Source organism: Quercus suber, unplaced genomic scaffold (genome assembly GCF_002906115.3).
Source record: "Quercus suber isolate HL8 unplaced genomic scaffold, Cork oak 2.0 scaffold_89, whole genome shotgun sequence".
Taxonomy (NCBI): Eukaryota; Viridiplantae; Streptophyta; class Magnoliopsida; order Fagales; family Fagaceae; genus Quercus; species Quercus suber.
The window spans coordinates 1,206,348-1,220,030 of record NW_027069554.1 but is presented as its reverse complement, the minus strand read 5'-3'; the positions used below and the strand labels follow the sequence as shown (position 1 = coordinate 1,220,030).

The window sequence follows — 13,683 nt, the reverse complement described above, 5'->3', positions numbered from 1 at the left end:
TTCCTAATTATTAAATTATTTAAAGTTGTATTATATTTATACAGTACACACAAACATCCACACATATAATTATTCACACAAATAACGTTATAACAAAAAATAAAACACACAATCAATGAGAGAGAGGGAGAGTGTGGTGATCGAAGTAGTCTCACCAGTCCAAAATAACGGTGTCATTTTTATCGCTGAGGAGCATTCGGGAGCTGTAGCCTTAGGAAGTGAAGGAGTGAGGGTCGCAGGAGTAGGTGAGCTTGTCACCGATGGAGGATTGGTTGAAGAAGGTGAGGCCTGTGGTTTTGATTTGGCAGAGGAGCTTGGTGGGGACGCCGTGGTTGGTGACGTGGAAGGCTTCATAGTCTGTGCAGCTTGAGTGATCGTGGAGCGGATTGAAGGGAGGTGGGTTGGGTTAAATTCGAATAGGTCAATGGTGGGGATGGTGGTGGCGACGGTGGCGGCGGTGGAAGAGTGGTGGTGAGGGCGGTTGTGTGGAGCTTGGATGTATGGTCCAGATCTGAAAGAGAGAAGCATAGAGGATTCGGGTTTTTTTTTTTGGGTTTGTTGAGGATCTGTGGCCAATCTATGGGTTATTTATTTATTTATGGATTTGTGTTCTTAGATCTGGGTTTGTGTACTTGTTGTTCTTGTTCAAAGCACATTAGATCTCAATTTATATGAATTTTAGTTTTTAATTTTTTTTATTTAGTTAAAATTAATAATTTTTTTTTTAATTTAGATGCTGACGTGGCATTTTTTAATGCCAAAAAATATTTTTTACTATTAATTTAAGCCACGTGGACATTAATTTAGTATTGTTTATTCCTGCCGTTTGCCACATCAGTTTTCTCCGTTTTTGATGTAATAGCAAGGACCAAATGAGAAATGTTTTTCAGGATAGGGTTTAAAAGCGGTAAAAAATAAAATGTAAGGACTAAAATGAGAATCGCCTGAAAATGTAAAGACTAAAAAATGTTTTTTGCCTATAAATTTATAACAAAGAATGACACTTACTCTTACTCTTAGAGTTATAAATACTCGTAATAAGAGTGTATAAGATTATAGTTAAGGTGTGTAAAAATTAAAAATAAATTAAAGTATTAAACTTCAAAAAAAATATTATATATAATTTTTTTTTTTTTGAGGTTAGGGGGTTCATTTGAACCCCCTCAACAAAGTATACTGCCACCCCTATATATATATATTTTTGAGGTTAGGGGGTTCATTTGAACCCCCTCAACAAAGTATACTGCCACCCCTATATATATATATATATTTATATATATTTTGGTGATAATTCAATAGTTGGAGAATAGGAAGATTTGAAAATTTGACGTTTTCATAGGAAATACCAAAATATGCTAGTTGAATTACAGTTAACTTTGAATCTATTTAAAAATAACAACAACAATAATTTACAATTTCAAATCATATCATGCTAATTGTAAGCATTTATTAGGAACCTAAGTTTGTTTGTTTGTTTTTTAACACAATGACAAAAACTAAAAGAATAAAAAGCCTTCAAAATAATTAAAAATAATAATAAAATTTCATAAAACCCCAATGGTTGTTTATAAAACATGAAACCTCTTGAAATTTTGAATACAACACTTAATTCTTATGGCATTGTTTTATCATATTATGTGTAAACCATTAATTATCCATTAAAAAATATGGTGAATTGCTCATGTGATAACACATGTACATATTTAAAACTGCATTTTTATACCAAACAAATGAACAATACCACAAAGAGTTTTGTGTTAACATCAATAATCGAAACCATATATATATATATATAGATATATGAATTTAAACCTGAAGAGGTTAAATGTTACATAATTAACAACTTAAATACAAAACAATATCACATGCATATATACATAAACAATTAGGGGAAAAAACCATGGACGGTTAAGTATTGGCAGTATTAGTGTATATTATACTTAGAACTTCTAATACTAAAACCGGCACAATACAAACACATGGCATAATTACGTGTTCATATTGTGTTGACTCTTAGGCATTGGAGCATTGAAAGTAAGGCCAAAATGACCATATATCACTGTCTGACAAAATATTTAACAATATATTACTATTTGTAAAATATTTAACAATTTATCACATTTTTGAAACTCGAGTTTGTCATATAACTCAAGTTTCAAAAACTCGAATTCTTTAAAAAAAATAGCCTTCAAATTTGCCATGTTATATTTTATGAAATTTGAGTTATTAAAACTCGAGTTACATCAAAATATTTTAATAGAACTCGAATATAAAAAAATAATGATAAGTTTCTAATTATTTCACAAACACGAATAAATCTATACAAATTTTGCCCAACAGTGTTACTAGCCCATTGGCCTTGAAAGTAAGCCCAAAGCCAGGACTTTTTTTTCTAAAAATAAGTACGGTGAGATGGCCACAATCACTGTACGATACCGGCGAAATGGCACTTGAGAGAAATTCCCTCCTATCCAACCAGAAATGAGTATCAGATATTTTTGCTGGTAGAGGCAGGCGGACGTGGACGTACGATACGAACAAAAAAGGGGAAAACCCATGGCGAAGCGTCTCTGCCTTCCTCCCCCACGCAACTCTCACACGCTTCCCACATTTTCCCCTCCCCACCTTTTTCTATAAATACCATTCCCTCTCTCTCATCTTTGTTCACTTCTCAGAATCTCCCTCCTCTTTCTAATTCCGGTAAGTTCCACAATTTTCACTTTTAACTATTTCTCTATCTTTCCGTTGTTTCTGTTTGGTTCCCGAGAAAACAATGGAAATGGAAAGAAGCTTTTACGAACTTTTCCTTTTTTTTTTTTTTTTTTTGGTTCTACTTAATTTATCGCTCAGCTGCGCTTAATTTAGTTGCTTCGTTTACTTGAGCTGAATGTCTCGTATCATATGCGCGTGTTATTGTTATATAATTTTGGTAAGCTGAAACAACAAAACGCAGCGTTTTGGCTGTGTTTTTTCTCACTCGTTTGGGAGCTGAGAAAGCATAATCCTCTGTTTGTAATTCTGCGATTGATTAGAGGTTGAATTTCTTGTTAGAGGCTGCCGAATGGAGCATTATTCTGTTTGTTTGCTAAGAAAATTGAGGAAAATAGTGAAGGAAAAAAAAAAATTTCCACGAGTCTTTTACTGTTTTTCTTTTTTGTTGTTGTTTGGCTTGTAGGAAATCAGAAAGTTGAGTTCAGCTGGATTAAACTATAGTACAAAAATTTAATTTAGTTGATCAATATTATCTGTGGTACCAAAACAATGAAATATATCCAAATTATTATTTGTTTCGTTTACTGTTGCCTTTTATTTTTTGAGAGTAGAAATGGAGCTTGATTATATGGTCATTATTATTAATTTATTTTATTATTATTTTATGTTAAGAGCTCTGATCAATGGCGCTATGCGGAATTGGTTTTAGTCCGAGTGTGGAAAATGCTGAAGTAGTGTATTTGAGTGGTAATTTGTCGACAAGACTGATCAGACGCAGTCCCATGTGTTTCATTGGGAAGCCTTCTAATTTAAATCAAAGACAATGTTGGGGGGTTCGGTGCTCATCAGCTAGAAAAGCTGTTTCTTCGATGGAATCAGAAGAAAATGCTCAGACTGTGTCATTGGATAGTGTGGAGGAAGAATTGGAGCATGTTACGAGGTTCAAGATATCAAATTTTAAAATTCTTGATTGTGTTAGTGTTGGCCTCGGAGGGCGGGTATAAGTCCGAGTGTGGAAAATGCTGAAGTAGTGTATTTGAGTGGTAATTTGTCGACAAGACTGATCAGACGCAGTCCCATGTGTTTCATTGGGAAGCCTTCTAATTTAAATCAAAGACAATGTTGGGGGGTTCGGTGCTCATCAGCTAGAAAAGCTGTTTCTTCGATGGAATCAGAAGAAAATGCTCAGACTGTGTCATTGGATAGTGTGGAGGAAGAATTGGAGCATGTTACGAGGTTCAAGATATCAAATTTTAAAATTCTTGATTGTGTTAGTGTTGGCCTCGGAGGGCGGGTATGAATATTTTTTAAAATTTGTTATTTGTTTGTGTAGTGGTGGGTGTTCTTCTTAGGATGAGTATGAAATTAATGGTGGGCATTTTTATTGTGCTTTGCTGTAGGCTGATGAGGTAATATTCGAAGCAATAGTGAAGGATACTAATAGGTTAGTTCCTGTTTGTTTTGGCGATGTCATGTTGCAAAAGAGATTTGATCTTGATATAAGGTATTATGAAATCGCAGCCCTTTGAATAACACTAGAGTTGTGCTTCGACGCCTTACTAGTGCTCAAGCTCAGCGCAGAGGAAAAAGAGCAATAGAGGTTTGTGGATTGTGGACTGTTTATCATTATTTCTGTGTTGTTCCTGAAGGTTTTTATGTAATTATTTTTACATTTTGGATTGTTTGTTAGGTATTGAAGAAGCTAGTTCGCCGTAAACTTATGTACCATTCTTACTCAATGCAAGTCCACGGTTACATTTCTTCACCTACAAGTAGTGGTCGTGTTTCATTTACCCTGGTCCATGGGGTAGGTTCTTTCCCATGTATGATAGATTATTATACTGCCACTTACTTCATCAGATGATCATGAGAGGTCTCACCAAGAGCTTTTATGGTTTGAATAAGAATGACTGAATTATTACTTATAAAAAAAAAAAAAAAAAAACCAAGAATGACTGAATTATCAAATAACTAACCAGAAAGAAAATATATATATATATAGAGAACTATCAAATGTATCTGTTATAGAAAAAATAGTGAATAATTAATGTGCTTTAGACACTAACCATTTTTTATTTATAAATATTAATGCAGTATCATGGTAGTTTCTCCTTAAGACATTGGCTTCGACAATCAGATTGGCTCCCAACCCTAGAAGCTACTCTTGCATTGGATGAAGAGTGTGTCAGGAGGGTGGGTGATGACACAGTTGGAGGGCCTGCAGTTAGTCGGCAATTGCGCCTTTTTCGAATATTGATGAGGGATCTTTTGATTGGAGTATGCTTTATTTTTGCAGTCATCAATGCATAGATATGAATTTGACAATTGGAGGATTTATAATATTTCTGTTGTTTATAAAACTCAGGTGAATTACTTGCACAGCCATGGACTTGCCCATACAGAGTTGAGGCTGGAGAATGTGCACATAAGTCCAGTGGATAGACATATTAAAGTAAGCACCAGATTTTCATGTATGCTTTCAGAATATAATAAGTTTTTTTGGCTTTCATTATCACATCGGTGATTTTGTCCTAAATATATATGAGTTACCTTTGCAACCCCATAAGTTCATCAAGAATAATGCTATATCTGGTTTTCTACTTGATAGGAGTTTTTTTGGGAGCACCATGGTAGATAATCAAAAGGGTTATTGATATAAAAATCAATTTATAATAAAACAAACGCAAGCTCATGAAATGCATGATTGGGGACATTCCAACAATGTGATAAATAAAAACTTATCATTTTTTATGGTTAGAAGTTCTTGTGTTGTAGCAATTTATAATTGATTTACTGATTAATTTGATAGTAGTTTGTTCAGCCACCACATGTATGCTCAACTATTTCAAATATCTAATAGAATAAGCATTCACTTAGTGACTGAGAGGGATTGATGGTAGCTGATGATGAATTGAGCTTACCGATGTTGAGGGATTTAGTTTATGCAAGAGGTATTGCAATCTGGGATTAACAGGGATAGGTGGGATTCTGGTATACTTCATTCATATCAGCTAGTTCAGTTTTTTTCCATTTATAGTTTACTCTTGTCTGTATATAGCTTTTAAAATTTTAGCTTTTCAGGTAGGGATTCTAGGAAATGCTGCTGACTTTTATGAGAACGGTCTGAATAGTAGCACTCTGGACAATAACCTGGATAGGCGACAAATGATGATTGCATTTGACATGAGGTATGGTGAGGAGAAAGCGACATATGGTGTAAATTTTTTTGTCACCAGAAGATTTTCTTGATGCTTATTTTGTTTCATACATGATGCAAAGATGTGTTGGATTCATGATGGCAAAAATGGTGTTGCGAGAACTTATGGATCCCTTTATCTTTACGAAGTTCAAATCGTTTCTCATGAAGGTATAACATGCACAATTTTCCTTTTTAAATTCAAGCCTTTAAATCATATAATCCAAAGGAGAACTAAATCTTGGACACATGTATTGTGTATCCTGTAAAAAATCTTCACATTTCAGTAATACAAGGTCATCTGTCACATGTAGGAAGACTTCAGAATGTGTTGTGTTAAAATATTCAGTATGTAAGATGAACCATTTTGCTTTTTATATGGTTCATCACTGCAAGTTGCTCTTGTTCAACACTAAATGTAATATGTTTTTTACAGGTTGCTCTTGTTATTGTTATATTTTAATATGTATATGCATATCCGTTATTATTTTCATCTTCCCACGGGAGAAACTGGTATCTCATGTTCCTTCTTCTGGTGTGTGTTAATGAATTAGGTCCCTTGTCCCTCAACCCTCAACCCTCATTAGTCAATTTTTCTCTGGCCTTCACATATATGTTATAATTGGACTCTATCTTAAATTTGGCATCTTTTGATATGTATTTGGCCCTAATACGTGGGCTGTATCATTTTGACTCCTTATCTCAAATTTGTCCTCTGTTAATTCTCTAACATTTCTTTAGCATCTCTCAATGAACTAGCTAGTATTGTTCCCCCTTGCCCTCTTTTCTTTATGCTCCTTGCTTAAAGCCACGTTAACCGTATTATGATTAAGTTTGAAACAAAACTCATTAGTATTATTGTTTAGCTCAAGATTCTAATAAATGAGTATAACTTTTATCATAATGCTAAATTTCTCATTTACATGCTATTTCAGGGAAATGATCCTTCATGCTTGCGTGAATTTCTTCTACAGTTCCTTAGTAGGAATTCTCCATCGGGAAATTCTGGACTCCAAGTATTTGTTCCTTCAACACAAGTTATTTCCACTTTCAGTGTACCTTTCCCTTCTTCATATGAAAATCTTTTGATTTGTTGTCATTTGCAGATACTGGATAGGAATTGGGGTGCAGGTTGGAACCTTTTATCCTTATTGCTTGCAACCAAACCTTCTAAAAGAGTAAGGTATAATTGTTATATTTGAGATAAAAATATCATGTTAGGAAAGAAATCAGATTTAATTAGATATGATGCAGTTCATATATAGTTATAGTTACATGTTAGGAAAGAAATCAGATTTAATCAGATTTTATAAAAATATCATGTACATGAATTGATGCCGTTCATATATAGTTACATTAATATCATGTACTTTTCTAGACCACATTTAATTAGATATTACATCTTGATTGAGAGAAATGATGCCATTCATAACAATCCTTCTGAACTGCTTTGCAGTTGTTTAGATGCTCTTAGACACCCATTTCTTTGTGGTCCAAGATGGCGGGTAGTCCCATCCATGGATATTATCAGATGGGGTCTGGGTTCTACTGCAGTACGAATTACAGAGGAATATATTTATGGCCAACCTCAGGTATATGGTTACTTTCTGAATCCAATTTCCTTATTTTTGTTCTCTTTCAAATTGTCAGTAACTCCATGGTGAATAGGTTCACATTGTTGTTATTTTGTTGGTTATGTCAAAACACTTTCATCGATATATATATGTATGTATGTATGTATGTATGAAGAGAAACTATCATAAGGTTCCTACTTTGAGGGTATAAATTGTATTTTACAGAGGCCTGTTCATCAAGTTTGCTTCTAATTGCTAGTGATTTTCAATCTTTTTGTAGCACAAACCTGGCTAGAGGAATACAACCACTCAAAAATTATCATGCTTTCTAGCAATTTATTCTATCTCTTGTATACTGTGCTTTTGTCATGCGGTTCACTATAAGCATGTTATAATTATTAAGATAGTTCAGCTGCCAAAAGTTTCAGAAAATTTAATAAGAAATTTTATCATTTGTTTCAAAATTTGGGATGAAGGCTTGTTGTATCTACTATAATTTTTTAATTGGGCTACGCCATATGGCTTAAACATAAATGTTACATGTCGTACAATCTGATTTCACCATATGATTCACTAATTGACTAAAGTTTCAAAAAGTTTAGAGTACTGCTTCAACTAAGATCTATTACCAAAAGTTTTAAGAAATTTTATTATCTATTTTAAATAATTTTAATTATTTACCATAACATTTTGTTTTAGAAAACACTTGGCCTTACACTGTGCTTTTGTTTTACACATAATTTTTATTTAAACTGTGCATTGAATAGGCACACTACTAGTACATTATAAAATATTATATGCAAGGATAGTTATATGCATACTATGTTTCCATCTGTATTTGTGTTCAATTTTTTCAATTCAGACTGCTAGATATCTGGGACTCAAATATATTTTATTAATGCAGAAATTTGAGAATGTAGAAGTTGCACTAAACTTCTTATCTTTCATGTTTTAGCGTAGTAGGCTTGCCCACTTCATCGAGTTGATGGAAATGCTGAATCCTAACTCAAAGCCAAAGGTAATTATCTATATTCTTCCCAAACACGCACTCACTCAACACACGTGGGGTAGGTTCTAGTTATGTCTGTTGTAGCTTTTACTTATATCATACCACTCAATAGCTCTTCATTGGATCAAAATATTGATAATACCAATGTTGGATTGTTTCTTTTACAACATCCAAATAGTTAAAGGTGATCTAATGCTTGATGCTTGGTAGATACCATTGCTTAATACTGTTGTGCCCCCCAAATGTAGGCCAACTTTAGTCCTTATCACCTGATGCTCTTTAAAACTGAAATTTGGTTTAGGCATCAAGCTTTCTAAGATTAATTAACATTTAATATTCCCAGGATGGAGATATGTTTCAAATCCTGATTTCTAACCCCCTTTATAATATAACTACATGGCTAGCAAATGTTTTCAACTTTTTCATTATTATTAATTTGTTTTGTTGGTTGATCTCAACTTGCATGTTCAAAGTTTTCTGTTTGACTTCATATGAAGACATGTTTTCAACTGATTTGCTCTTATGACATAAAAAAGATGGCAGTCTCTGCACTTTAAGTGAGAAGTTTTTGTTTTTGTTTTTTAATATTGAAATCCATGCTTGTAAATATATGCATTCATTTTCAGCAAACTTTTAGTATGTTTCTTTGTATTGTGAAGAGCTTGTGCTCCAAGATTTGGTTGATTCAACTCTCTGGTTTGTAGTCAGAGTATATACATCATTCTGATCTAGTGTGTTAGATTAGCCACATGCAAATGGTCAATTGGTGTAATGAAACCAAAACATCGTTTTTCTGTATTTGGACCATTCTCGTTCCCCTTGAATTCGACAGTCCATATTGTTGGGGAAAAGTTTGTTGTATCACATATGAATACTCAGTCGTTGGTTTAGCTTTTTGGACTTACGCTAATTTACGCATAATTCTGAACATGCAGAATTGGCTGGAGTTGCTGCCTGGAAAATGGCGCTTATTATACTGTACTGGGAGGCACATAGGGTTGACCCTTCGCCAGCCAAATGCTCGAGTCCTCATTGGTGACGTGCGTTTGACTGTGTCAAGAGCATCGAAGTTAAACACCAACCTTTCATTCACTTCAGAAATTGGATTTAAAATCATGATTGGTAAGGATTGGCCCCACGACAAGACTGGTATAAGTGGGAAATTGGAAGTGAATTCATTATTCAGATTAACAGCGGGTAGACGGCTGTATCTTAAGGAAGAAAAGACCACAGGAAAGTTTACTATGGGTCCATCAAATATTCAAGGTTCTCTAGCTAGGAAATTATCAGGTAGCAAATGGAGGAAAGCAATCCCTTTTAAAGAGTTCCCATCAAGCCTTCCGGTTGCAAAACTTGCTTCAGGTGACATTGAGGTGACAATGAATCTTGGTGAACCATTGAATCAAAATATTGATACTGCAAAAAACGCAGTTCAGGAAATCCAGACACAACTCCCACCCGAAATGTTTGATCTGTCAAAGCTTGTATGTGGAACATATGTGGACTCCAGGCTGCTAGTACTTCGTGGGGTGAATGGATCAGCCCTCCTGTTTACAAGGTCTTGTGATGATGCAATGGATTAGTGTAAATATCTGTTGTCTTATGTTATTGTTTTAATCTGTAATTATTATTCTTTACTCAATACTGAAAGAAAGGAAATAGTTGAAAGCTATCTTCTATGTTCTGTCACAATCCTTGATGCATAGGTCTTGTTACATGCTTAACCCTACTAGCGGAAACCCTCAAGTGGCTTCAAGAGTTATTTTGTATATTATCTTCTTTTATGGGGGTTTGGGTTTTGACCATGATTATCCCATTTTATTGAATGTTAACCATACCTGCGGTTCATTTTTTCTTGTACGAAAAAGTAATGGTGATCTAATGCTTAATGCTTGGGAGATACCATTGCTTAATACTGTTGTGCCCCCCAAATGTAGGCCAACTTTAGTCCTTATCACCTGATATACTAAGTAAAATAAGAATCTGCAGTACTCTTTTATTTACTTGACCATGCATAATTCAATGGGTTTTTTATTTTCTCACATCCACTTTTTTAGGTCCATTTTTTCACATCCATTTTTATATTTTAAATGTGGATGTGTCATATGTGTATGGAATAATAGATGTAAATGAGGATGAAAGAATATATAGAGCCTAATTCAACTAACTCCCTAGACTTTAGAACTTGGCAGAATTGACTCTTTAGGAAACAAAGTCCAGGATCTTCATTCTTCCATCAGTACTAGGCGTCTCAAACGCCTAGGATAAGTCCCCTAGGCATATTCAGGAAATATGGATCCTTGCTTTGATTAGGTAAAAGGAGGATCTGCACTGTCAAAAACATTTGGAATAATCATCATTTGTCAAATGGAGCAATTGCCACAACTTAAACCAACAATCTCCTTAATTTGTGGCTTGCCCTATGAATCATGATGATAATGCCATAAGGTCTGTGGCGAATGTAGTGTCCTTCCAGTATAAAGGTTGAAAAACTTTTAAACTAGTGGGGATTATATGTGCCGAAAGATGTATCATATATATGATGTTAAATATCAATAAAAGTTAAATATTAATCTACAATGTGTACATACTACAACAAAACATTGGTGGAAAAGGATAAGAAACAAATTGAAATCACCTAGAACCCAAATGTATTGAAATTTTACATGTCAACTTAAATTTGCAGTTTCATATGGTGATGATAACTTCAATACACAAATAAATCCCAAGTCTCCTATCCTGCCATGTCGTCTTCCTCTAGTGGTCTTGTTCGAGACCTTTGAAAACTTTCTGCGAGATTGAATTGCTCTATCAAAAGCCAGACATGCGTAAGAAACTCCCCACCTTTTCTGAGTTGTTGAGCATGATTATTTCCTCGACAAAGAGTTGCAACATAAGCTAGGTTCTCCACCCAAAACTTACTCAATATCTCCCACTTTCCATCCATTTGATTCAGTTTTTTTGCAAGTAGAACTGCTATGGGACACAGAGAGTCAGTCAACAAGTAAACGTCTACCCTATCGCTTGAAGCTTCATATTCTGAGATCAACATTGCACAAGCATTCGCTTTAGGCAGTCTAGGGAGCTTTTTCTCTTGAAAAAAATTCTTAATGGATTCGCAAGTGTTTTCAAAACAGACTATTGCATTTCCTGTTGATAATACGAAAGGACACATCACAAGAATATACATCATATAATCTGAAACATCCTTGCTCACTTCCCGGCCTAAATTATTGTTAGGTTCGTCCGCACCACTATCTGTGTAAAGGCAGAGATCTGTGGCAATGTGCCAGATGACAATCCTTTGGTAAATTTCCACATTTTGAGTTTCATCTGTTATGTAATTGTCATACTCTTCGGAAAACCCATTGCTGTTGGAACTTAATTTTTCCCGGAATGTGTTGTACACCAAGTCCTTCAACTCAGCAGAGACCTGCTTATGAGTCCTATACAAGAGGATCTCCAGATCTCCATTTATTTTTGGCAACATTTGATTGAAGACCAACTCTCTCAAGTTAGCAAAGGGTTTTTGGGTACCATTGCCAGCCTGATCAAACTTATCTTTTAGGCACAAGCTAAGCAGATTGAGTTGAGCCATTGAATTAGACCACCTTTGTTTACTAGTCAGTTTTGCACAACTTTTTCTTATTGGAGCAAATAGTGTCTGAAGGTGTTTCATTTTCTCAAAATCTGGCCAAGGCCAATCGGAGTTACTTAGTAAAATGACAGCATATATCTCTGTAAGAATAGCTCCAACCAATAATAAGTAAGTGACAATCAAATCTATCTGTAGGTGCTTGTGCCTTTCTTTTAAAAGGAAAAGCACAAACACGAAAAGAACGGACGTAAAAGAGAAGGAACGGAAGATGAAACCCCAAGCCGTGAAAAAAAAAGGAGCCTTGGTGTAGAATACATCATAAGCATAGCCAAGTTCAACCTCAATCGTCTTCCAGGCGGCTTGAGAATCAAGAAAAATGGTGCTATTGTGAAAAAGAATTCGATAAGAAATGATCACCTTCTGATTCAGGAAGAGACATCTATAAATTTTAAACAGCCGAAATGCATCTTTTTGTATGTCCTCTCCAGTATAGTTGACATCACGAGATGCAATTAGCCGACGAATGACTAAATGCTTCTTGAGTTTATCTGTGATTTTATCAAGAACTTTATGTCGCCGCCCTGGCCTCATAAAGCTCGGATCATAATTTGCTAATCGCATGACCCATGTTCTTTCAGCAAACTTGATAAACCCACGAAGAAACATCAGAATAGTAAGAAAAGACAGCCAGTTGGCCTTCCAAGACACGAGAAAGATGTAGAGTGCCACTCCGAATTGAGCAACCAGTCCAAGCAAGTGCCTTAACCACAATTCATTGTCTTGTACTGCATAAGCTGTAATTGTGTCCCGGTCGCCTAGGTGCAACAATAGAAACGATGCCCAGAATGCCGTGAGCTCATTTTGTGACTGGGGATCGTTGCAATCACAAGAATTTCCTTGATCATTGGAGATGACACCAAGTGCAACAGTTGCCACTGAATCAGCACTTAGGTACGAAAACCAGAGGACCATCCTGATCCAAGTTTTAGCACTATATCTTCTAGTACTTCCCAAGTGAAGAAGAGAGAGCTGCAAGGTGAGACTGACAAGAACCAAAACTTGTAACTCCCAATTATTCCATAGTTTCCGCACAGGCCCTGGGAACACTTGAATAAGCTTTCGTGTCTCCAAGAAAACCCAACTGTTAAAAACTTTACCAGAATTTAAACAAGAGCAAAATTATTATATGTTACTTGGCAATATTAGCATATGCCTCATCATCAAGGTAATCAAATACTGAAACGGTACAAATTTTTTACTGAAATAATTAAGGTTTTCTAAAACTGAGTATATACAATTATGCTTCATTAAAGTTATAATGATATCTTGTGGCAGGCGCTTGGACTTGGAGAACCCCGCATACTTCGAAAAATAGCTAGGTGCTCGAAGAAAGAACAACTAACACCCACAAGCATTATTATATAATTAGTAGGAGTGTTATTTCTATCTATCTATTCAGTCTGTTTGAGCTAAATTATATAATTATAAGGATTTGTCATCTCAAATATCAAATTAATAATTATGCCAGAGTGTTTGCTTACAGTCTAATTCGCTGCTTGTTTGTATGAGCTTGCTGAACTGATTGTATTATCTT

The 13,683-nt window shown here is 35.0% G+C and overlaps 2 protein-coding genes across 3 annotated transcripts; one reads left to right on the top strand and one right to left on the bottom strand.

The window, feature by feature from the left end:
• The first annotated feature begins 2,412 nt into the window (after positions 1 to 2,412).
• On the top strand, positions 2,413 to 10,291 carry LOC112017993 (probable plastid-lipid-associated protein 14, chloroplastic). Of its 2 annotated transcripts, XM_024050498.2 has the most exons (14): positions 2,413 to 2,700; positions 3,385 to 3,710; positions 4,113 to 4,156; positions 4,234 to 4,312; positions 4,403 to 4,519; positions 4,807 to 4,989; positions 5,078 to 5,164; positions 5,794 to 5,900; positions 5,992 to 6,079; positions 6,844 to 6,924; positions 7,015 to 7,091; positions 7,365 to 7,500; positions 8,438 to 8,500; positions 9,427 to 10,291. In XM_024050498.2, exons 2-14 carry the CDS (start codon positions 3,396 to 3,398, stop codon positions 10,072 to 10,074), a joined length of 2,025 nt encoding a protein of 674 aa, XP_023906266.2. In that variant the 5' UTR covers positions 2,413 to 2,700; positions 3,385 to 3,395; the 3' UTR covers positions 10,075 to 10,291. The 2 variants fall into 2 exon arrangements, with proteins under 2 accessions (XP_023906266.2, XP_065630357.1); XM_065774285.1 differs by lacking the exons at positions 2,413 to 2,700; positions 3,385 to 3,710 and adding an exon at positions 3,716 to 4,006.
• Positions 10,292 to 11,225: 934 nt separating this feature from the next.
• LOC112017963 (uncharacterized) lies at positions 11,226 to 13,061 on the bottom strand. The gene has a single exon (XM_024050437.2). It carries the CDS (start codon positions 13,059 to 13,061, stop codon positions 11,226 to 11,228), a length of 1,836 nt encoding a protein of 611 aa, XP_023906205.2.
• Positions 13,062 to 13,683: the final 622 nt, after the last annotated feature.

Coding starts and splice junctions, on each gene's coding strand:
- LOC112017993 (XM_024050498.2), top strand. CDS start 3,396: ATGGCGCTATGCGGAATTGGTTTTAGTCCGAGTGTGGAAAATGCTGAA. Junction 7,092..7,364: donor AAACCTTCTAAAAGAGTAAG/GTATAATTGTTA, acceptor ACTGCTTTGCAG/TTGTTTAGATGCTCTTAGAC. Junction 8,501..9,426: donor ATCCTAACTCAAAGCCAAAG/GTAATTATCTAT, acceptor CTGAACATGCAG/AATTGGCTGGAGTTGCTGCC.
- LOC112017963 (XM_024050437.2), bottom strand. CDS start 13,061: ATGGTCCTCTGGTTTTCGTACCTAAGTGCTGATTCAGTGGCAACTGTT.